This window comes from Centroberyx affinis, unplaced genomic scaffold (genome assembly GCF_046629955.1).
Source record: "Centroberyx affinis isolate AG114_WGS23_722 - 3 ecotype Tasmania unplaced genomic scaffold, CSIRO-AGI_Caff_v1 ptg004275l_1, whole genome shotgun sequence".
Lineage (NCBI taxonomy): Eukaryota > Metazoa > Chordata > Actinopteri > Beryciformes > Berycidae > Centroberyx > Centroberyx affinis.
Window position 1 is genome coordinate 1 of NW_027281998.1, and position 26,441 is coordinate 26,441.

Below are 26,441 nucleotides of genomic sequence, written 5' to 3' on the forward strand. Positions count from 1 at the left end.
GTGTGTGTGTGTGCGTGTCTGTGTGTGTCTGTGTGTGTCTGTGTGTGCCTGAATATTTATGCACTTTACACCTCCTTAGCCTCAAGTTACGTGGGCCATGTTTCCACACCATACAGCAACATACAGTAACTGAATAGCCTGTCATTGTCATGAAGATGTCAGTTTGCTTCTCTCCCATAGAGAAGAGAGAGAGAGAGAGAAAGAGTGAGAGAGAGAGAGAGAGAGAGAGAGAGGGAGTGAGAAAGAGAGAGACAGAGAGCACCCTGGTTGCCTGACCTGACTAGGTTATGTAAACAAAACAAGAGTAGTGCAAACAGCAGCAGCGAACAACATGGAACATTGCTTAATGAGCGTCGGCATGTACAGAGAAAGATGTGTGTGTGTGTGTGTGTGTGTGTGAGTGCATGTGTGCGCGTGTGTGTGTGCGTGTGTGTGTGCGTGTGTGTTTGTGTTTGTGTATGTGGAGTGGTTGGGAGGGGTTGGAAGGGGGGGGGGGGGGGGCACAAACTGCATTCTAAATGACCTGCACGCTTGTTCCCCATTTGATTTTTAATTGGACAGATTTCTCAGCGGGCTCTCCAAATTAAAAAGTCAACCATTACACATCTGACACTTATCTGTCCCTCCCCGCTCACTCCTTCCATATTCCTGCCATCCTGCCCTTCTCGCTACATCCATCTCTTTTTCACTCTCTCTCATTCTCGGTCAACATTTCTCTTCTTTCATTTTTTTCCTCACTATCTGGTGTCTCTCTGAAAGCCCTCTTTACATAGCTGACCCCAATAGAAATGGCAGCACAGCACAGGCATAACCTGGCAGAAACAATGTACCTCCGCTGATAATAAGCATCTGTCTTGTGCTGATAAAGTGTTGCATTTGTTACAGATTACCATTCTGCCAAGATGGATCCTGTTATATATTTTTTTGGTCTTGCTTTACTTGTTCATTTTTTGGAAGCTAGACAACCAGTTTTTTGGTTAGGGGCAGCTAAACCGTCTCAAACCAATCTGGAAACACACTCATTTAACTGGAAATCCTGTTTATAATCTTGTGTTGTTGCCCTTATTGTTTGTTCTGTTTTGTTTCTCTCACTCTCTGTAAAGCATTTTGTAAACTCTGTTTTTAGAAAAGTGCTATATAAATGAAGTTATTATTATAATAAATATTGTTATTATTATCATTAGTAGTAGTAGTAGTATTACTATTATTATTAATCATCATCTCATGCACAAATGACAGAATCTTATGGTGTTTAATGGTTTCCATACCATTTGCATTAGTAGTTTTTCAGTTTTTCTTTATACAGACTTTCTTTATACCGGCCTGGACAGGCATTTTCCCTGGGTCAAAACATGGGTCAGGGAGAGACAATTTAACCCTTCTAGTTTACTAGCTTGTCAGCTTAGCAGAGAATTGGAAGCAGCATCAGAACCGCAAATTTCCTGGGACAAGGACCTGCTATTCTGCTTTCCTCGTTATAGTTCTCTGTCTCCCCTTGTCGTCCTTGTCAGTCTGTTCTCCATCTCCATTACATCCATATTCACAACGGAAGAGAGTGCTGTCAGAGCAAATAATGCAGAACTAAAACAACCCAAGCAGTAAATGTGCACACATATGCGCACAAACACAAACATGCGCAGAGACGGGCAGTTATTTCAACCCCCAGCGCGCGCACACACACACACACACACACACACACACACACTCACACTCCCCCTAACCGATAGACAGAATCTGACAACCTGACAACAAATTTTTATTCTCTCCTTGCCTAGCCCATTCACTTAGGAAAACCAAAGTACCAAAAACCATAAAATTGTCTCTCAAGGACACACCGCTTCTGATTAAATTCAACAGCGTTTCTTCCATGCCTCCTCTACACGACACAGGACGTGCTGTACCAACTTACAGTCTGGAGCTTGGTGCCAAAGGCTATAAAACTTGGAGGAACCTGGTCAATGATTCATAAGCAAGGCCCCATAGGCAGAACAGGCGGTGATGATGTTGATAAGTGCATGTGCATGTGTGTGTATGTATGCATGTGCTTGTCCTGTGCATGTGAGTGTGAGCGTGTGCGTGCGATTGCTTGTGTCTGTCTGGCTGATTTTATGAGCTTCAGGCTCGGTCGTTCGATCGCTCATTACAGATAGGCTTCACTCCAGCGAAGAAAGATTTTGACTCTCTCTAATTCTGTCTTCGCCTCTTGCCTTCTTCCTTTCCCCCCCTTCTCTCTCTCTCTCTCTGTCTCTCTCCCCTCCATCTCTCTTTGTCTGGCTCTTTCTATACATTCTCTGCTTTAGGTGTCTTCTCTCTCATCTTCTCCTCTGCAGGATTTCAATGCTATAGACAGGCTGAGGATGGTCCACTCTGCCCATGCCTAGAATACCAATAAGCCAGCCTGACACTGTTCATGTGCTCTCTCTGTTTTCCATCAATGCGAGTGACGGAGAAGTCGGGTGGATATTGGAGGCTAAGTGGCGGAGACCGGCTTGGAAAGGGAAGGCTCTGGAACGGCCTGTCAGCAGCTGTTACCACCGGGTCAGCCAAGCACTGTGGTTGTACATTTGAAATTGAAATAAAACTCAGACCAGTGGTAGAATTTGATTTTGCATTGGCCTTAAGAATAAAAAATGACAATATGATTCAAATTTACTGCTCTGAATTGCAACACAGGTCGTATGCCAAGTATTTGCGTCCCCCTTGGACTCACACATATGCATATGTAACTCTCACATTTGCATTTTAAGGAGGGGAGTAATGCAGGGTCAGCCACTGTGGTGTGTCTGGAACAGGTGTAAATGTAGTCATCATAGAAGTCCCACATCTTATTGCAAACTCGCTACACAGCAACTTCTTCTATGTAGAGAAGAATATTTAGAATTCACACAGTCTATTCACTTTCAGCTGGCAGAAGGCACGAGGAATGGTCAAGCTGTCAGTCACAGTATATAGACAAATTTTGTGTTGCAATCTGTTCATTTAATTCTGCTTCACAACATCCAGGAAAAGAATACTCTGCCATGGCCACTGTGGTTCAGGATATAGGCAGGATAAATGACTTCTACAGTAGCTACAACTATCAAACAGGGTCAATGCAGATGCACCACTTTGTTTATATGAAAAGGGGGAAGTCTGTTAGCACACATTTTTCCATGCACCCCCTTCCTCACTAGATTTCAGGAAATATTTGAGGTAAAAAAAAAAACACAAACCACCCCATTGTTATTTCATCTTTCTCACTGGCTACCGCTTTAAGGGTTCAGGGTCTTTCTGAGGCACCACCTTGACAGGGATGGACTGTGGCTGTCACGGGAATTGACTCTGTGATTTTCTGGTCTGAAGGCAGTTTCTCTGACCATCAAACCATCATAAAATCCAGAAATGAAAAGGGAGCAGTTGGACTCACCTCCATGAACGAAGTTGTGTAGCGTGCAGTCAGAGGGACCCACCAGATGGATCAGGCTGGACTGGCTGAAACCAACTGTGTGCTGTTCTGCAATACAAATGCACACACACACACACACACACACACATACAAAGACATTTTGCTTCAGTATACTGCCTGGCCAAAGTCACTGTTATGTACTGACATGCAGCTTTCTGAGCAAGGCAACATACCTTTTGGCAGTCCCTCTGCAGCAGGTTGAGTGAATTGGACAAAATTTAACAATAGTAAAAAATACTACAGTAACAACACTAGAATAAACCCTCAGTGCATATGTGCTTATTTGCTTGATGAGCTTACTGTTATTCAAGAAGATTGGCAGTGCTTTCACCTCTGTGTGTCTAATGCATATTTAGTTTTCTGTGGTGCAACACTTTAAGACACTGTTTATCTTTAGTGGAAGGCAGAAGTCAGCTGAACATCATGTCAAAAGTGTTAGGACCTGTACTGTAGTACACCAAATACTGGATGCACATAGTGAATCTTCACTGAAGCTTTACTCCATAGCAGACAGTTGCCTCTTGTCATTATTTTTTGCCCCAGTATTGAGAAATACTGCCTATGTAAAGAAACACTTCACAGCCCTGCAGCAGTAAAATCTAATTCATCTGACCTTTCAAACCTACCATCCCATCAAACACACATAATAAACAATTATCAGATACAGATTAAGTTTAATTTTATTGCTCCCAGTAGGATATTTGTTTTGGATTACATGCTGCAGTTCGTTATCGCAGCACTCTGAGTTGTAAATGGTGCTGCGATGGAAAAATATATTCCATTTATTGCCTTGCAGTGTCATTGGCACTGAATGTGGGGTCATGTGTCATGTGTGTCTGTATGTACTTTTGTTACTACATTGGTTATCATTATGCCCCTGCCACAATTGCACCAAGTCAAATTCCTGTACATTCATTATACTGCAAATAAAGCGATATTGATTCTGGCTCTGACATGTCTGTGCACTGCCTCCGTACTCAAACAGTGTAGGTGTTATTTGATAGTATTCACAGGTTAAATCACAACAATAAAGAATTCTCAGTTAGAGATGAGTGAAAGGATTTCAGCTTACATCCGCAACATCTTTCAACTCATGTGGGAGTGAAAATGTCTACAACCCTATGCATTTGCTTTGTGTCTTTTCCTCTGTTCTGCATATCTATATTTGGATTGAATTCGGGGTCTTTAAAACAGGAGGTTATGAGTACCTGGGTTAGACACAGGTGGCACCGGCTCTTCATTCCTCTCTTTGGTCTCCAGTCTCTCCATCTTCTGGGCCTCATATCGCTTCTTCCCATCCTCCTCTTGTTCTGGGCTGGCATACTAAAGACAGGCCACACACACACAAACACACAGATAGAAAGTATACACCTGTCTCTGCATGTGTGCATGCACGTAAACACATTTTATCACATTGGCATTCAAGACATGAGATAAGTGCAATTGACTTTTCACGCTGTTGAATGTCAATCTTTTTTATCTTGACCAGATGGGCTCTCTCATGAATCCTTCCTCTTTGACATCAGATCAAGTTCTTTCTGATATAGGCTACATATGGGGGGAGAGGGAGAAGTTGGCAGCAATCTAGAATAAAAGGCCAAATCTCTGTCCATTAAAGGATAAGGTCAGAGCAACTGAGTTCCTCCATGTACCTTGATGGGCGGCACCTCCATGACCTTGTCGACGTTCTGCAGAGAGCACGGGACGTACCACAGGGCTGCTTTGTTCGTCAGCTTCTTGGCACCTGCAGTCACAGAGAAAAGTTGAGTTTCTGCACCAGATGGAGCATTTTACAGTTTCCATTCACCAAATAAACAGATACATTCTGGATGTTTTTTGCAACTAAAGACTAATTTCTCATAGTTCTGTGATTGTAAACCAATAAGCTAGAGCTTTTGACATGTCTTTGGAAAAAACAACGGACCAAACCATTTTGAAACACATGTTGTCAAAACAACAGTCACTTTGACAAAAACCCCAATAAAATGCAGTCATTTGCAGCAGCAAGCCAACCCAGTTTTTAACAAATTCATTGGCCCTGCCTGAAGATTAGTCTTTCTTCTGCAAACAAAGGAGCAGAAAACAAATGCAGCATTTGTTCAGAGTTAGACAACCATTCATATCCCATTCAAAACACAGCCTCACATTTATTGAACTCGCCATCTCACTCCCTCCAAGGCTCATCATAATCTCCAAGTCCTGAACTTTCTGTACTCTGATCCGCTGATTACAAAATGGAAGAAATGCAATAGCAACTCACTCATCAAATTCTCTCTACAAACGTTTTTGTTATGACATTCATTCTTCTGGCTCTGTTTACTCAAACACACATTATGCAAAAGGTGCTGGCTTCTGTGAACATGCGAATGGCTTGGACAAACAACGATAGATTTGATGCAGCGTTTTAAAATGTAATGTCATTTCAACAAGACTTTTATCATCCAATCCTGCCAGGATGCAGGAAACAGGCAATAAGTAAGAATTTTAATGGCCCATAGCACAAAATTACCATAATATATCTGCGGGGGGTTGATTGGGTTGTTGATCAATACCAATGCAATGACTCAATGATTACTTGGCGAGGTGCTGTAATTTCTGGCTTTCAAAACTCACTTTTCCTGTACATACTCTATTTTGGGACTAAAACTCTCCCCACATCTACTCACATCTCTCAGTGATGGAGGGTGGGGCTACGAGCGACAGGCATCACAAGACATTTCGTTTTCAAGTCAAAAAAACTAATGACAAAGTACTATTATTACTACAGTTTTGCATCATGATATATTACCTCTTCACAAGCTGGATCTCTGCTCTATAGCTAACTTAGTGGTCTCTATAGTGAAAATGTGAATTTATTATGTATCAGTTCCAGGCCACTGTAAGCTGCGCCAGAGACCTGTCAATGTTGTTGCAATTCTTTGCCTATAGAGGTCAATAAAGTTCCTAGATTACTTAAATGCCCCTTTAACTGACATGCCTGGACACTAGTGATGCACGGGTCAGGTTTTTTTCAACCTGCGACCGCCCGACCCGAAACAGAAACGTATCCGAACCCGCCTGACCCATTTTCATACACATAAAACAACAACCCGAACCCGATCCCCAACCCGAAAAAAAGAATAGATGATCAGGAAGCCAGGTAATTTTCCAAAGACTCGTGTCACTAAGGTAATACAGTGCTGCACTGTGCAGTGTGCGCACTGCGCAGAATATAATGTATGGATGGCAGGATAAACCAGCTGGAGATTGGGGAAATTTACTCCGTTAATTAAATTTTAAATTGAAATTTAGTCTAGAATTACATTGTGTGTGTGTACTGTGTGTAGCCCATTTGACCCGCACCCACCCGACCAGATCTCAATATCATCATCATTCGATCGTAACCCGCCCCACTCACGGATAAACCTGCGGGACCCGCTTGTTTCCTCTGAGAGTTTTTATCCAAAGCTCTTTCAAGCTAATTGGTCTAACAAACATAATGAACAAGTGCGTAATGTAACAAACAAATACAATGTTTCTATCGATCCCTTAATTAAAGAGAGTCCTGACTGCCAATTAGACCTAAAGGGCGATACTGAATTGATGTGCATGCATGCTTTTCATATTGTGAATAAACATACGGCCTGATATTTCCATGTACTTCCATGTACATTAAACATTTTGCTGGTTTGAGGTTAGCATTAGCTTTGCCTTACTGCAGAACGTTAAGCACCAGCAGATCTGGAGATAAAACTCTGTGGAAATTCACATCTCATAGCAATCAGGCGGAGAGGTTGTCATAGTGATATCTGTTCTATTCTGCCTACACTTTTTCACTTAATTCGCTAACTGAGAGAGAGAGAGAGGCTATTTTGAGGTTGTGTTGTTATGGCACACAAGGAAGGCACAGAAGAAAGAGCACATGGCCAACAGGTTGAAATGAAATCAAAGTGTTGAAGTGTGATCAATTCTATTACTTGTGGCTGCAGACTCTGATGAACTTAGTGAGGTGATCTATCTCTTATGTGGGATGATGCTTTTATTTAGATTCATTCATTTCATTTTAGGAGATGAAAGTAATGGCTTTTTAACCTGATGGTAGAAAACGGATTTCCTTTATTCATTGCCTTACATGTTTTTTTTTAGATGCTTATGACAACATACTGCATAGATGTGCATAGTATCAACATGAACATAATGATACCACATCTCATGAATAAAAAATAAATGAAAATGGAGAACTGTGGCATCATGTGCATTGTGGTAATGTACATTATTCATATCTTCCCAGCAGCCACGAGAATAACCACTGTCAATGACAAAGAAAAAAGTGACCAAAGTGATCTAGGTGATATAATCACTACAGAATACAATAATGCTTACAAGAGACTTTGTGCTCTACACAGGAGGCGATATGAAGTTAAGAGTGAGAGTGGGAGCAGTGGCTTATGGCAGGTTGCTCTTGGGGAATAACATTTGCATTTTACACCCGAGTTAAAGCCGCGCAGACAGCCGGGCCGCGTTGCCATGCCGACCGCGCCTCCTCTTTCTTTCATTGGCTCCCGCCCTTGCCAGCATCCAGGAAGTTGCCCACAGGAGAAAGAGAGGTATATTTACATATCCTTGACTCTACCAAGACTGAGTGACTCCAGTCTATTATTAGCTCCTGCTGGACCTTTTAAGTGAACTGTAGGAGGAAGGATGGAGGGAGGAAGAGGAGGAGTGAGAGAGGGAAGGAGGGTAGTGAACGGAGCATTGGAATGAACCGGCCACTAAGAACCATCCCCAGTGATTGGTGACCTTTTTGGACAGAGTGCAATCAGGGAACCAGGGAACTGGCTTTGAATTTCAAGTCCCTGTGTACAAAGTCAATACAGTGCCAATGTTTGAAACTGTCATCTGCTCAGACTGTGCCCTTATTACTTTCACATTACATCCACTAACACAGAATATATTGCTTCAGTCATGCTTGCAGTATTATGCACATTATCAAGGGAAGGAGCTTGAAAGGCAGAAAACAGCCATAACAAGCAACTTGAAGCCCCTACATGCAGAATATTTACCTCTATATACCATCTCAAATAAATTTTGATAGGATCGTACACTCACCGAGCACTTTATTAGGAACACCTGTACACCTACTTATTCATGCAATTATCCATTCAGACAATAATGTGGCAGCAGTGCAATGCATAAGATCATGCAGATACAGGTCAGCAGCTTTAGTTAACGTTCACATCAAGCATCAGAATGGGGAAAAAATTTGATCTCAGTGACTTTGACTATGGCATGGTTGTTGGTGCCAGACGGGCTGCTTTGAGTATTTCTGAAACTGCTGATCTCCTGGGATTTTCACGCACAACAGTCTCTAGAGGTTATACAGAATGGTGCAAAAAAACAAAAAAACATCCAGTGAGCGGCGGTTCTGCGGACGGAAACGCCTTGTTGATGAGAGAGGTCAGAGGAGAATGACCAGACTGGTTGGAGCTGACAGAAAGGCGACAGTAACTCAGATAACCTCTTTACAACTGTGGTGAGCAGAAAAGCATCTCAGAATGCAACACGTCAAACCTGGAGGCGGATGGCACTTTGGTAGCCGGTTGACAGTGAGCTGAAAGCTGATACCTACCCAGTATTAGTAAGGTGTTCCTAATAAAGTGCTCGGTGAGTGTATAATGGCTGTAGAAAAATGAGACCATCGGCAAGAAAACTGGTTTATTCTACTGTATGTGTTGCTCTCTATGTATTTATTCATTATGTGTCCCTGGGTAAGATTTACCAGGAATTGTGCAAGATTGAATTACGGCACAAAAGTGCGGCCTCAAGGAGCGCTGGCCTAGTTAGCTAGCATTAGCTTTTGAGGTAACGTTAACATTTTCCAGCAGCCGCAGCAATCAGCTAGTGAATAGGTTTAGGAATAGGATTTTGGCTCTGAACACACAAAATCTGCTCATTCAAACTCCCACAGTAACTAGCTAAGGGCACAACACTGACTAATCTAGTCAATGGTACAACAATATACTGACAATATACTGGAAAAACTTTTTGCATGGGGTTTCAAAGTCTGGCAGTAGCAGCTTTAACAAGAGGAGATGCTTGAATGTAAAGGGCTACACTGGCAGCCATTTTGACAGCTGGGACAAGGACAAGGACAAGATCTTCCTTCCTTTCCATCTTTCCGTTCCTGTCCCCCCTTTCCATCATTTCCATTCACTTTTACTTTAAGATCATCATCAATCATTACTCCATTCCGTTTTTGGAAATTCCCCAAAGGACATTTTCTGTTCCCAAAGACTTCGAACAGTCCAGAATCGCAGTGGGCACAATCCCAACATGTCTCTTTTTTTTTTTATCTATCATCTTGTTGTCTTTTTTCCTCTCTCTTTCTCTCTCTCCTCCTTTATCTGTTCATCGTCTCTCTTCCAATGCTTTCATTTGATTTATTACTCCCACTTTCTTTCCCACCTCTCATTCACTTATTCACCCCCCCCCCCAACCCCCCCATTGTCGCTCTCCCGCTGCCCTTCACTCTCTTCCAGGCAGAGAAACCCTCCTGTTTTCCTTGCTCCTTCCTGAACAGTGTGTTCCAGGCTCAGAGACAGTACAGCAGGGATCGTTCTTAGTGCTTCATCCCCATGATCAAAACCACAGATTTTCCATTGCTCTGAGCCAAGGCTCAATTACTTTTAACTACAGTCCCGCGGCGGGACGTTACAGCCTAATACAAAGAGATGAAGTCACGCCACAAGTAGTGTATCGGGATGGAGAATTTGAATTAAAAAGGAATATTGCGCCATTTAAGAATTATGATATATGTCAACTGTATAGGACATCCCATTCAATATTGTGAACGTTAACAATTCTCTTCTGAAGAAAAAAAACAGACAAGTGAGACTCAAACCTGCGATGTTATCCAGCTGTAAAACTGGCAGCTGCTCCATGGATGATGGATTGGAGATTGCGTTTGCATAAACATAGAATCCTTTTTTTTTTTATAGTCAAATGAGCTTTTTTCTTTAGCAGTGTTATCTGACCCCGATACCCTAAATATACCCTCAGGAAATCCTTCTGGGTGCTCTAACAGTCAACTTAACAATTTTCCATTTCCTCCCGTTCATTCTCTATGACGCAGACCTACATTTACTATCTTAACGACATTAAGGGTCTGAGTTTTTACAGATTTTACAAGTTGATGACATCACACGTCTTAGTTCTCTGGTTTACAGCAGTGGGAGAAGCTTTGGGTGATGCTGATTGGACATTTGGACAATAAAGGATAACATATATGAATTTTGTTTAAGTGCAGTCTGCTAAGCTTAAAACAAGCCCATGACAAATTCATGACATTATTATGTGTCTGTGTGTGCCTGTGTGTGTGTTCACCTAGATGTTCAGATTCTATCTCCCAGTTGCAGTATGTGCTAGGTTGTGTGACCCACCAGGATCATGGCAAGAACTGTCATGCTTATTTTAAGCCTCACCCACAATGCATTGCTCTCAGCTCTTTGCATGCGTGTGCGAGCACGTGTGGGTGCGTGCATGAGTGAAAGTGCATGTGCGTGTGTGTGTGTGTGTGTGTGTGGTAGTGACAGAGCTATACGATCTGTGTATGCTGTGTTTATGTAAATGTGTCCCTGAGTGTGCATGCAATACAAGCATTATTCCTTCTGTGGGAAATGTATGTGTGTGTGTGTGTGTGTGTGTGTGTGCATCATATGCACTATGTGCAGCAGTGTTTGTGTGATTGGGTTTCTCTCTGTGTGTATATTATGCATATTTAATTGTGTGTGTGTGTCCAAGTGTGGGTGTGCACAAATATGTATTCATACATGCATGTATGTTGTGTGTGCATTTGACATCTGTGGGTGTTTGTGTGTGAGCCTGCCAATGTTTGTGTGCAAAAGCCTGTTTGTGTGTGTGTATGTGTGTGTGTGTGTGTGTGTGTGTGTGCCTGTGTGCATGCAGCTATCTAATGTGAATCTGTACTTCTTTATCTGTGTCAGTGTGTATATTTGTGAATGTGTGTGTGCATGTGTGTGTGAATGTGTATGTGTCTATGTGTGTGTGCTTGTCTGGATATGTATGTGTGCCTATGTATGTGTGTATATTTTTATGTATGTACATACGTGTATATGTGATTCTGTGTTTGTATGTGTGTGTGTGTGTGTGTGTGTGTGTGTGTGTGTGTGTGTGTGTGTGTGTGTGTGTGCGCGCGCGTGCAATCCGCCCAGCGGGGACAATCATCACGGCTCGTGCCCACAGTAGGCAGCCTTCCCCTGGGGGGCCGTGACTGAGGCCTGCCTGACGAGATGCTGCCTGACTGACTGTGGAACCTGGATGCCTGCCTCCTCCCCCAACACACACACACACACACACACAGGCGTGAATACACACACATAAACATGGATGCATAAACACAAAGATGCATTCACACAGAGCATGATATACATGCTGACACACTACACAGACAAAGTCACACACATATACACACAAAACACTGCAGAAACACGCATGGCTGCACACACACAGACCTCCAAACACAGAGGTACATAAAAACATAAGCACAACTACACCACACATACAAACACAGACCCACAGTCAAACACACACACACAGAGCCAAATTCCAATCTGGCCTCTCCTGCAGTCCTGTCCAATCCATCCATCAAACATTTGCCTGGGAAAAGATCTAGGAATGCGCACCATTGGTAAAACCCTGCCAGTCCCGCCACAGTATGAGAATTTTTTTCAGGAAGTGGAGAAGTGTGTGTTCTGTGTGTGTCTGTGTGTGTGTGTGTGAATGAGTAGGTGTGTGCGTGACTTTTTCGATCTCTAATGTGTCAGGGTACATATTAGGCTCGGTATGCACGCAGATTTGTCTCTACGCAGCCGTGTGTGCATGTGTGGAGTCTGTACATGTGCACGTGTGTGTGTGTGTGTGTGTGTGTGTGTGTGTGTGTGTGTGTGTGTGTGTGTGTGTGTGTGTGTTTCAGTGTGTGTCGGGTACGCGCGGCATGTTGGAGCATGTGTGCAGGTACATCCACTTGGCGTCCGTGTCTGACTGGGCCACAGTGTGTGAGGCCTGACGCTAAGCCGACATGACAGAAGCAAATAATGTCTGCTCCCGTTATCTTCTCTTCCCCCTCGGCCCCGCAGGAACCTTTAAAGGGCCAAACACTGACAAACCGTGCACACACACACACACACACACACACACAGGCATGCGCACGCGCTGCATACAGTACACATGTACACACCTACATACACATACAGTACACACACACGTGCACCCACGCGAACACACACACATGCACGTAATACGCACATTTACACACATGCACAGATACACACATGTGCTCACATATACAGACAAACACATACACTTTGACATGCTAATCCACATAAGCAGGCATCTAAATGCATATTACACATCGAAACACACATCCAACCTCACCTTTTTTTTTTCTGTTATTGGCATATGCATAAGCACATGCACAAATCCACATATCTGAAACCCAACCATGCACACATTTATGCACCCAGCCCCACATAAATACAAATAAATATTCATGCAGAAACACTGGAGACAGGTATCATTCCCTATCCAGCTCAGCTTTTGAAAAAAAAAAATCCTTAAAACCACACAGAAAATATACATTTATATGGATAGCAGCTACATCAGTGCGCACACATACACACAAATGACTTACATCCTTCTATAGCTATATAAGAAGGGTATTCTCCTCATGGACCAAGCCCCAGCTACTCTTCTGGCTCTCCTTTCAATGTCAAGAGGCAATATTTCTGACTCAAGGACAGTAACAGGGTACGTTATACGATATTTAAAATAGCCTTTACGGCCTACTGGTATTCTCATGGATATTCATAAAGTGGGATTACAGGCTGATGTGTGCTATCCTCGGCTCTGCTTGTCAGACTAAAACATGATGCTGATAAATATGCATCAGGGTGATGGCATTTACCAATACGCAGGATCTGATGTCACCAACCCCTGGGCTATTTGAGGCTGAGCACATATGCAGAAACCTAGCTTGGATGTTACAGTAAAAGGGGGCGGGTCAGAGTGGGTATGTAATTGGAGTTATAAAGTGAGCAAATCCCATCACAGATGTTGCGTTTGGCCCACATCACCTCCAGGAGGCTCAGCAGTAAGATTTGGCATCCCAGAACCACCCACTTCCACACCCGCTCTCAACACTGATTAGAACTGCTCTCATCTACACTGCACCCACGCTACGCTCACAGTGAATCTACACTTAGGCTTCAAAATTATTGATACTGATTTAGATTTCTTATATATCACAGACTTGGACATGCACAGTTGCGTACTTCCAAACTATGTACAGAACTACAAAGGTTGCCAAAAGTCCCACCTATGTGCGTGACAAAATCTGGCATGAAATTTAATGATCCAAATGAATCGTGAATTGTGGATCTGAGAAAAGGTTCACCGAATGTCCAGCATCTGCATTTCTTCTAATTTGTTACACAATAGTCTACAATCCAGTGTCTACATAATATGCTAATATACCAAGAATATATGCTAATATACTAACATTATTAATATATGGTAATATGCTTTCTCATTGAAATAAAGTGCAAATATCTGATCTTCATAACAAAACATACCAGGATTTGCACTTAAAAGGTTACATTTTTGTCTGCAAAAGAACTGGGGGTTTACAAAATTGACATTGTTAAAAACATTGTTTTAGCCCAATTTATGCCTCAGGAATAAACACTGAATTTCATTGAGTCAAAAATGCTTCCTTTTAAACTTTAATAAAAATATCATGACTGCACTGAGTCATGAACCCCGCAATGTGCATCGAACCGAACTGTGAGTCGAGTGTTTCGTCCCGCTGCTAGTCAGCTCTCTTCCTGATCTGACTGATTTGGTTACCCACTCCCGTCAGGAAGGACCCCATGTAGCAGGCTGTCCATGGCAGCGCCTGTATGGATGCTGCTCTCCACCTGTCATCTCATATCTCTGCATCCGCCTCCGTCAACCTGCTTCCAGCCCAGCAACCAGCCAACCAACCAGTACAAGCCTGTTGCTAGGGCAACGGCTGCCTAGGGGATACCTCTTTTGTTTCTCACACCTCCTTTCCCTCCTCCTTCTTTCTCTCTTTCTTACTCCCGCTCTCTCTTCCTCTTTCATTCCCTCTGCTATCCCTGTTCCCATCGATATGTCTGTCTGCCTTTTTCCTCCTTCTGTCTGTCTTTGTCTCGCTCGCTTTCTCTCTCTCTCGCTGCCTCCCTCATTCTGTCTTTTTCTCTGTCTCTCTCTTTCTCCTCTTTAATCTCTTCAGATGGACGATGGACAGGTTGCTGTGATGCCATAACTGCCTAGCTGACCATCAAAGACTTTTATAGAAACATGTATGGTGATACAGCCCATTGAGGCTTTGCCTTGCAACATGTCATGAAGCTGCACCTATGCCAGTGAAATTCATTCATGAAAATGAATGTCCCCTACACTGACTGAGATATATTAGAATTTTGTGTATGTGTGTGTGTGTGTATATATATATATATATAACTGTGATGTCAGAAACTCTCGCCCTTTGATATGAATTCAGGTACTTATGGTAAATAGAAGAGATTTGGTTGTTACAGGCAGCCTGTACATTGCTGTCACCGCTGGCATTTGAAGGTTCAGAGATAACGCTAGGTCAGCCCAATGTGATGTTCCCTCTCTTCACTCGAGGGACATTGACCAGTGTGTATGTACGTGCACGCATATGTGTGCGTGTGCATGTGTGTGCCTGCATCCATACATTTGTGTGCATGCTTTTATGTGTTCACAAGCCAAAGACAGTGCACACAAAATGTCTACAAATCCTAATAATGAAGAAAAAGTACATACTGTATCACTTGGCAAACATGCTAAAATTAGAAACCAATATGGCTCTTAGTTTCCATTCTCCTGTCAAGGCATGTAAAGCAGCGACTCATGAAAGCAGTGTTTGATTTTCAAGAGCTGCTTCTAAGGACTGGGTTACTTGCTGTGTGCTGCCCTCTACTGTTCAAACAGCAGTACAGCACAATGAGGTCATTCATTAACCTCCAGGATAAAACCTGGAACACTGAAAAGATTCGGTGCAAAATGACATATCCAGCATTTGAAAAAACCGACACCTCCTTAAACAAAATTATTCATACCAAAAATTTAAAACAAATGATAGTACTTTTAAAAGGGCAGTAAGTAAGGTGACAAAATGACAGCTTTACAAACTGGAAAATCTACATATATCTTAGAGACACTGAATGATTAAATTCAAGAAATTATTCATTTTCAAAATGGATAAATAGTGTTTTAGAAATTATCTCTTGGAGTACTTCTTGGTGGTCATCAATTCTGTTTTTCCAGCCATTATGTAGCCAAATTCACAGCAATTCATGTTTTATATTTTGTGCATTACACAGGGTGGTGAAGCTAAATATAGCTGAAACAATTCTACAAGTTAACTAAGAAATAAAAGATATCATACATTGAAGCAATTATCTCTAGAATATAATCTAATATAATTATAATCATTATATTAAAGCTGGGTTGCATTGCGAGCCTACATGGTGGTCCTGACTCTAAAGGGATTCCTATGAAGGATGTATATAATGTGTATATGCGTATATGTCGTATGTATATATGATGTAGTATGTATATGACATGTACTGTATATGCTATAGGCTATGTAAAGCCCTTTGAGACATGCTTGTGATAAAGGGGTATATAAATAAAGTATAAATAAACTAGACTGGACTAGACTAATCAGTTGATACGTTTTAATGAGGGAGTGTGTTCGAAGTGGGGGATTAGAATGAGCACGTATATCTCCTTTTGAACAGTGTGTGTGTGCGTGTGTGTGTTTATCTGTATCTGTGTATCTGTTTTTCTGCCTGTGAATGCCTGTGCATCTGAACAGCTGTAATTTTTTTGTCTCATCTCCAATGATGCGGGTCAAAACTAGGTGAAAGGTGAACACTGCGGTCTAGGTAAAGCACCAGATGAAAGGAAAACAAAATCACTCCGAATTAATGTTGGCCACCTGCTGCACATTCATGATATTCATCTCTAACCAGAAATGGCCTTACTAATATTACACTTTAAATAAAAGCAAAGTTTTCATATTTTGGCAATAATTAAATCTCAGTTGATTGTATCAAAGGGATACCTGGGCATTTAAACATTGTTATTTTCCTCTGACAGGTACTTCTTACAATGGGTAAAATGTATTTGTGTTTCACTCATTGGTTTCACTGAGGAACACTAACAATGCCATCAAGACATTTTGGGGCACCGTTGCATTAATTTTCCCCAAATTTGCCTTGCAAGAAGACAGTCTTGAATTTATATCCTAAAAATTCAATGTAAAAATGTCAAATGCCAACATCAAAATATTCATCATGTTCTAACTATCAACGTGTTCCTTTAATAGCTAGTAAATGATGAGGTAAATGTTGCTACCTGTGAGTATGTTCTCCGCCATGACTTTGACCTGCACCTCCACCGAATGCTTGGAGGTGTAAGTGATCTCAGCGCTGACATGGGCGACCTCGCCAATGAACATGGGGGACAGGAACTCTGTCTTCTCCACCCGAACCAGAGCAGCCATACAGCGGTCCTGGAGAGGAGGAGGAGGAAGACAGTAGAGCTGAACAACCTATCATAACAATACAGATATTGCAATATGGAAGAATAACTTAGGGATGGTGGCCTTTATTGGCCCTTTAACCTTTATCTACCCAGGATAGTCCCATTGAGATTAATGATCTCTTTTACAGACAGAAAAAGCGACAGTAAAAGTAACAACCTCAGAAAAAAGTGTGAGAAAGGAGAGACAGGAAATGAGAGAGAGGCAGAGAGAGAGCATAATCACAGTTATAAAACAATAATTTTCTTCAAAGCAGCAGCATTTTCCAATAGAGTCATCTTCCACTTTCATCATCCTAACAACTGCTTTAATTAAGAATAAGCAGCTCCTCAAGTTTTAGTCTTTCTGTCTGCTATACTGCATTTCTACGCTCTACATTTCTGAGTAACATAAATACTCTATAATAGTAGAGAGGTTTTCCCAGTATGGTGAACAAAAAGTATCAAGTGATCCTCAAGCTCTTCAAGGCACCTTGGCTAATGTTCATCTACCTTCTTTGAGTCCTAAAATATTAATTTGGCAGTCTTTGCAAATATTTTTTAAATATCATGAAAAAAGAAAGATTTCTTCTGTAGACTTCAACGTCCTAAATGTTTTCTCCATATGGGAATATCATACCTTCGCTGAAATCTTAGGAAACATTGTTATTTGAGTGTTTGATGGTGTTGCTGTTGGAAGAAATGTGTCAGAAAATCAACTCCTAGTTGTTCACATAATGGACAATGCCAAGCACACAAACACAAACACTGGAGCACTGATAGAACAAATGATTACAACATTCCTGAACCACCACACAACATTTGCATAATAAAACAGAAATGTCAGGTCCGCCTGCACACATACACACTGTGCCCGGACAACAGATTTAACAAGATATTTCTGTGACTCTAGAATGATCATGTACGATAAAGAAGTGCCAGGTGAGGCGAAGAGATAGGAGCTAAAGAGAAAAGGTACAGAGGATTCCTCAGTAGGAAGAATCTCCTTTCACATTCCCCACAACTAGGAAGACTCAGTAGACTTTTATGTCTCACTCCATTTGCACAACATGAAAACTCAAATTAGAGCTGCAACTAACGACTATTTTCATTGTCGATTAATCTGTCGATTATTTTCTCGACTAATCGATTAGTTGTTTGGTCTATAAAATGTCAGAAAATGGTGAAAAATGTGGATCAGTGTTTCCCAAAGCCCAAGATGACGTCCTCAAATGTCTTGTTTTGTCCACAACCCAAAGATATTCAGTTTACTGTCATAGAGGAGTAAAGAAATATTCACATTGAAGAAGCTGGAATCAGAGAATTTTGACTTATTTTTCTTAAAAAATTATTCAAACCGATTAATCGATTATCAAAATATTGCCGATTAATTTAATGGTTGACAACTAATCGATTAATCGATTAATCGTTGCAGCTCTAACTCAAATCAAACCGTCTCAAAAGATATGTCAATCCTACACTTAACAAAAAAAAACTGTAGTGTAGAGAAATGAGAAGTTAAGAGCAGGAAGACAATATTTTTTGGCCAAGTGAGCAAACACAGTGATGTAGTTTCTTAACATCAGGTCTTTATCATTATCTTTATTTAGACGCAATATAAAGTATGTGTTTTAATGATAAATGTAACCAAGGACAAAGTATCTATTCAAAATATTTATTCCCTTATGCAGGAAGTTGAAGTTGCTGAAGTTGATTAAATGTTCAATATCAAATGAATAGTTTGTTTTTTTGAGGAGAGTCAGAAGGCCACTCACCTTTTAGTAATTTCAGCCTTAATTTAAACAGAATCAGAATCAGTTTTTGGCCAAGTATATTTGCACATACAAGGAATTTTGCTTAGTTTAGTGGAAGAATAGCTATATGGGTTCATGGGAGCTTCATGTGTATCTTTGTGAAGCGGATGTCTGTATGTGTGGGTGCATGCCTGTGTCTGCATGTGTCTGTACGTTTATTTGTCTAATCTCTACAGTGGCAGACAGTGAAACGTGACATACAAGTTTGCCATCAGTAAATATGATCAAAATGTTCTAGGAGGAATGATGAGCATCTAAGTCAAAAGCAGGCTAAAGGTGAACAGTGTGATACAGGTAGGGCACCAGGTGAAAGGTAAAGCCATCAACAAAATCTGGGTGAGGCAAACAGGTAAACAGGGTAATCTACATCATGTTTGTCTTGTTTTTATTATAGAAGATTACTACCTCAAGTTAGATACATCTACCTGTTTTTTGGACCCTGGACATTGGATTGGGTGTGAATAGAAAGTTAATGGTTATCTAAAGGGCAATTCATATTTCTGAAAGAAGTGGTTCATGTGAGGAAATATTTATTTTTGGGCAGTTCATGTTCATGGTGTGCTGCAGACAGTTCTCCCTCCAACAAACACAGGGCCCGTTGTTTTCGACTGGAAAGTTCACACTTACCATTCACATTATATTTAAGCCTGTTTATTAGGGTTGGGTATCGTTTGGATTTTAACGATTCTGATTCCAATTCCGATTCTGCTTATCGATTCCGGTTCTTAACGATTCTCGATTACAATTATTTTAGGGGCAGGGTCAAAACATGCTTATTTCACAGAAAAAACGTTTTTGTTTTTTGTTTTTTTAAATATGACTTTACACAAGTCATATTCAGAAACTTCTAACTTGTTCACACATAAAAAAAAACAATAAAGACCCGGGTATTTTTCAAAGTCTTTGTAAGAGTCACAGTTCTCACTCCGACTCCGGTATGGAAAGGTATGTATGTTGTCTGTCTCCGGAGCTGTATGTGTGTGTGTACAGTTCAATCCTACCGCACTTAAAGTAGGTGTGGAATACGTGTTCCTGAGTTCACAGTCTTCTTACTGCAGGCAACAGGTTCTGTATCTTGTGGGCTGGGCTCGCCATCCAGTGCTGGATTAGTTCAGAGAGCTAATACCTTTAGTAAAAACTTGATTGCAGCTAGCGGACTTTTAGATCGCTAACGCTTTTAGCATAACTAGACTAAACTGCATAACTAAGAAACAGGAAACTTCTTCTTCTTCGCTGGTTTTACTGGCGGACTACAAACCAAAAGGTGCATGCCACCACGGAAACTGAAACTAGCGCAAGTGAAATCTGTTTAGGAACCGATAAGCAGAATCAAAATTAAAATGTCTTAATGATTCCTTTGCAATCGGAATTTTGGAACCGGTTCTAATTTGGAACCGGGTCTCGATGCCCAACCCTACTGGTTATTCAGTTGTTGGAGAGGAAGTCTCATTCTATTATTAAACTGCACCTGTATCTCCAGTGGTTGGGCAAATGTATGATCGTCCAATTCACACATTTTTGCAGGCTACTAAAAATGTACCAAATAAAAAGTTGAAGAGAGAAACCCTGTTATTGTTCTAAGAATGAATAATATCACGGTAAAGTGTGAATCTAGTCGTAGTCTCTCACTAGTTTAATACATCCATGCTCTCACCCCATTCTGTGTGTTGCAGTGTCGCGTGCCGATGATGCATCCAGCCTCCTCGATCATCTTGAGGATGGTGCCGCCGTGGACGTTGCCCACTATGTTGGCGTCATCTGGGCGCATGATCCTACAGTAAACAGAGGATTAGTTAGCATTACCATTTAGCATGAATCCTACTGGTTCTGGTGGTCGTGTTAAAGTGGGCGTTAATAGCATTTCAGTTGTTCAAACCACTTTTAAAGCAACTTAAGCAGAGAACATGTTTGTCCATCAATTCTAGATCTTGGCTTCCTGTTTTCTGAAAAAACAAAACAAACGAAAAAAATCTGTTCTGTACTGACTGGCTATGCTGACTGATAACAACTAAAACATGATGAAAAGTTGACTCTTCATGCTAACCCTTTTCTTTTACATGTTAAATAACTATAGATTCTATAACTATAACTATAAATCTATAACTATAAATTATTTTTTTAAGAATAACAGATTTTATGAGTACTGTATATTGTTGGCAAATTATCCTGTGTGTAATATTCTCTTACATGGGTCACAGAAAGTGGAAATAGTGGGGAATATTGGTGATAGCAGCTAACTAGCTACCTAATGTGCTCCTATTATCAGACGTATCCTGTTGTTGGATCAGGCACTTGATAAGGTACACTGGATAGATTTTTTAGGTAAGTTTAACTTACCTAAAGCATATAAATCTGGGGGATGAGTTATCAAGGAACTGATTATGTAAAAACATAGTTTGGATGATAATCTACAAACTCGAGAGGAATGTGTACCCTGATGTCATGTTTTTCCTGTTTAGCCCCGCCTCTCCATGTGTATCTACTGAAAATAATCATTACTCAGACAGTCCAGTATGCTGACAAGTACATCAGCTGTTTTTGGTATGCAAAGATATAATCAAATCATCAGTGTGGGCGTTAAACTAGTCTTACCAGTCATAACCTATTCTGTGTACCTCCTTCAGTAACCACAAACACACACATACACACACACACACATACGCACACTGCGGTCAGACGAACCAATGACTCATTTTAGCTAACATCGTAGAAACTTAAGAGGCATTCATGTGTGCAGATAAAGCAACACATAAGCAAGAAAATCCACATTTTGAAATGATTAGCACTCCTTACTTACAGAGACTTGTTTGGACATCCTCAAGTACAGGCTGTGTAATTGCCATCTTCCTTCTATGTTAATGTTTTATGATTCAACACTAAGTAACTGTCTAACCATATGAAGGCCATTTTGAAATGACTGGTGGTCTTTAACAGACCAGGCTACATACTTCCTCCAAGTACAGATTGAGTCATAGATAAATCCTCTACAGATGTTGGGGGAATTTTACAATTGCAAAACCAAGTAACTGTAAAGCTGCAGACCAAGAGACAAAGACCATGAGCAGTGAGAAAAAGATTAACAAGTTAACACTTAACAATGATGTGTTAAACACATGAATGCCATAGTGTCCAAGTTCTTACTCTGAGACACTCATTTTGTGTGTATGCGTGTTTGGGTGAGTGAGAGAGAGAGAGTGTGTGTGTGTGTGAGAGACAGACAGAGAGAGAGACAGAGAGAGCAGCGTTGTATATTCAGCATCACTGTAGCAATGTGAGTGTGTGTGTGTGTATGAGAGAGAGAGAGACAGAGAGACAGAGAGACAGAGAGACAGAGAGACAGAGACAGAGAGAGTGTTGTATATTCAGCATCATTGCATGTAACAAATGAGTGTGTGCATGGGTGTGTGTGTGTGTGTGTGTGTGTGTGTGCCAGAGATGAAACTACCTGCTGAGTTGGTGTTTGGAGTCTTGCTGAGCCCTGACATTTCTGCTGACTTGCTGATTTTGAGTCTGTTGGCGTTTCTCCACCACCGCTGTCTTATCCACTTCATCTGCTCTCTTGCTGCTCTGAGGCCTAAAGCAACGCATCCTTCCACTCTGGCTGACTGAGTCCTACTCTCTCACCCACTTCTCCTCTGTATGATCACCACATCAACATCCTCTGAGGTTTTTGACCCACGCGCTGCCACGGTGAGTGACATCACGCGATGACAGCGTTGACCCCGCCTCGGGCGTTGTGACCGGCCTAACTGGATCTCAACACACCCACTGATGCACAGCTTAGAGAACCCTTGACCAATAAAAGCTGTCTTCATCAACAACTGCCACAGCTGACTGCAGAATAGGAAGTATCAGAGAGTGACACGTCTGCCAAGAGGTACTGTGTTACGCTTAGAGTGTACTTAGAGAATTTTGATATAAAAGGAATATTTCTTCTCAGTTAGAACGCTCTTTTTCACTCATATACTGTTTTTATTTACAAAGGAGGATGGTGAGGAGCGGCTAACTGGCTGGTTCAGGTAACTGAGCAATCCCTGCAGCAGTGTTTTCACAGTAACAAAAGTATCCAATACCAGCCCAAGTGCAGCATCATAGTTTTGATCCTTTTGATGTAAAATGATAAAAATCAAAACTGAAACAATATAAAAGTTGTATGAAATCAGAAAGCCCCTCCGCCAACACTGAACAATTCTCCAACTTGCTGTTGCACCCAAAGACATCATTCCTGTCTTAAAATCGAAGTTAAATCGATTCCTTGACCCTGCAAACATATCATTAGGACTGGAACCAAGTCTCTATCTCCCTAAGTTTCATAGTTGTGTGTAATCATCTACTGACAGAAATCCCAGATCACCACCAAAATCGAATCACATGTTCCTTTGCCCAAGGCCTATCCATCACATTTCATGGAAATAATACATTTTAGAGATATCTTGCTGACAGACAGATGGACAAACAATCTAACAAGGTCCAAAACACAACCTCCTCAGCAGAGGAGGCTGCTTTTATTTACATTATTTATTTATATATTACATTAATTTTATCACATTATTTAAAAAACATCCTAAACTAGCTTAAAGCCTTAAACTGCATTAAACAGACAACAATCCACACAATGCAGAGGCTCCTTTCGCTGAATGTGATAAGCATTGTCACAGCTGTAGCCTACTTTATTGTCAAGCATAGGTGTCATTTCACAGTCACAGACTATAGAGCCAAAACATGAAACAGTGTGTCACTGTCCAAATACTTATAGATCATCATCTCACTGAATGAGTGTGTGTGATTGTGCCCACTCAAAAATTTACAAGACTCTTCCTGTCCTGTTTCTCAACCCAGATGACAAATCTGACAAAGAACAACATGTGGAATGGCCACTAACTAGAAAAATTCCACTGACTGCAACTACTACACACTGCTGGCTCCATAAATCCTTTACCAATGTGAGTGAGCAACAGGTGCCAAGCTGCCCACGACACACAGCACAATCTCATGGTGTAGTCATGGCAAAGCCCCAGAAATAGCAAAATGAGAGAAAAAAAATCTTCCACCTACAACATTTTTCACTTTAGGCTACCTGGCAAATAAATTATCAAACAAACAATTCTGTGGTGTATGACGGCAAATTCATACAGTAGAAGTTTACTTTTACTTTATGTGGTGACCTTGCCATTTTATGAAAATAAAAGTGGGGATTTAGCTATAGGCCTGAAATTATGAAAATCACTAACCATGATTAATCTCATCCTGTTCGCACATTCCTCCCCAATTGAGGATGGTGTACTAGATTGATCAGTTCTTTTATCATTTCAGCCCTAGTCAAAATACTTGCAACAGTCTTGTTAAGATTTCACCTACTGTTGGTTCTCGTATCAAAATTTAAGACAACAAATTTCAGAGTGAAAAATGCCTTCTAAATCAAAACATAAACAAAGCCAAAAGTCAGGCAACAGTGTATCAACACAGGATGCCATATTACAATTATAAATAGGGCTTTTAAAAGATGTGTTTTTGAGAAGCTTGTGGTTTTGATTACGAACCAGTATTCTTTTCAGGACATCCAAAGTGCCACTGAAAGGACTGAAAGCTACCTGCTTTTATTATTGGCAAGTCAATGGAGAACCAAACCATCCTCCATGAAATCACATGCAAGCTGTTCAGTTTAGTTCTGTATGACTAAGTGTAAAACTGTTAGTGAGGACTTAATATTGATTTGATGAATGGTTTGGTTCTGTATTGGCTTCTAAAAGGATTACTAACCAGTTTTATCATCTTTTTGCATGTCCTTAAAAACTATTGGTCAGTGTCTTCTTAAAACTCCCAAACAGACCCTTTATATACTCCACATAATTCCTTCCCACCAAACATTTGCAAACATAAACTTCTCATGTTAGTGCTCATTCATTGGCATTTAATTATCTCTGATTTGCTTTTTCCCGATTACCATAATAATCCTAAACTCACCCAGATTTAATAACGTAAACAGCATACAAGTGCAATGTACAACTACTTGAACCATAACTAAAATCTTCATGCTGCTAGGCGAAACAAACACAGAGCATGTTACTGTTACCTGTGTCGAAAAGAGCAGTGGAGAAAAAACTGAGATTGCTTCAGAAAAATAACTCTCTGTGTCATTTTAGTCCCAACAGTAAAAATACAGTAAGGCAAAAGGTGATGGCATAGTGAACTGACAGAAGGGTTTTGCATCACAAACTAGGACCAAAGCATTAGACTAGCATTATATTATCAGGTGAAATGTCTTATTACCAGGTAAGAGAGGTATTTGTCAAACACTCACATCTGCATATACGCAAACTTAAAACACACAACTCATTCCCACATAAGCATATGTTTGAACACACAGATATGCACACACAGCTGCCACAATTTTCTGTTGTTTAACAGAAAATTGGGGGGGGGGGGGGGGATTTCACATTTACATTTTAGACATTTAACTGATGCTCTTATCCAGTGCAACTTACAGTGAGTGCAACAGTAGAATAAGCTTAAACTCCTACATCACCAAAATTATAAGCATCCAGTGGTAAGGAATGCAAGGGTCAGAGCCTTAGTGCTGTGACAATATTCCAGTGACCATATAATGATCATGTAAGAGAGAATTGCTGGGAAATAAACTAAATTTAAGAGTTAAGGACAGAAAAAGAAGAGATTATTTTTTCTTTTTTGAGAGCAATCAGAGCGAGCAAAGAAGAAGGCAGGGCTGTAGTCAAGACCACCTTAGTTGAATCCAAGTGAGTTCCAAGAACAGATCCATCTGAATTCAAGTCATGACCAGGTCCAAATGGGGTCGAGACAAGGTGGGGGGTGGGGGGAGGGGGGGTGTTAAAAAAGCAGGATTATCCAGATAACTTTAAAAAGTTTACTGACTTTTTGTTTATTATTAGCAATCATAAACATGTTCTGTTTTACAGATTAAAATCAGTATCACAGGATATAGCATAATCTTTTTCACAGTTATCTGACTAATCCTGCTTTGCGAAACACCCCCCAGGTCAAGACCAAGACCAAAATAGACAAGAAACAGTGTACATGTCTTTCCAAATGTAACAAGTAAAGATGCTATACAGATCTGATAAACTACTGATAAAACTAGCTCCTGCTATGAGCAATGCACGTTCAAGCAGGAAACTGTAGTTGGCTTCAGCTGATTGGACATCCTAGAAAAATAATGCTTATGGAGTTCTTAAGGATCAACAGAGAGGTAGATCTATCTGCAAGAGCTCTGTACTCTACCCTTCAACATCCAACTAATTCATGCACAGGACTTTGACTAATCAATGCAGTCAATCCCTTACATTGTCTGGAGAGCTGGGAGAAAATAAACAAAGGTGGACCAAGTGGGGAAAATGTCATTGAAGAAGACCTTCTGATTCTAAAACAAGGCTTCCTGAGAGTGGATGAAAACAAAACAGAGCCCTTTCACTTTCTGGCCAGGAACCTTGAGGAAATGTACATAATTCGGTTATGGCGGAAAGTAAAATGGCCGCCACGAGGCGTTTTTGCGATGGCTCCATTTCTGAAAATGT

At 41.0% G+C, this 26,441-nt stretch overlaps 1 protein-coding gene across 1 annotated transcript; it reads right to left on the reverse strand.

Moving 5' to 3' along the window:
* Positions 1–3,356: 3,356 nt before the first annotated feature.
* acot7 (acyl-CoA thioesterase 7) lies at positions 3,357–22,551 on the reverse strand (the record flags this gene model as incomplete). The annotated part of the gene is made up of 6 exons (XM_071543256.1): positions 22,337–22,551; positions 20,546–20,663; positions 16,913–17,069; positions 5,098–5,189; positions 4,654–4,768; positions 3,357–3,493 (listed from the first exon to the last, which is right to left on the reverse strand). Coding segments are annotated over exons 1-6 (762 nt in total), but the record flags the coding sequence as incomplete, so codon positions are not given.
* Positions 22,552–26,441: the final 3,890 nt, after the last annotated feature.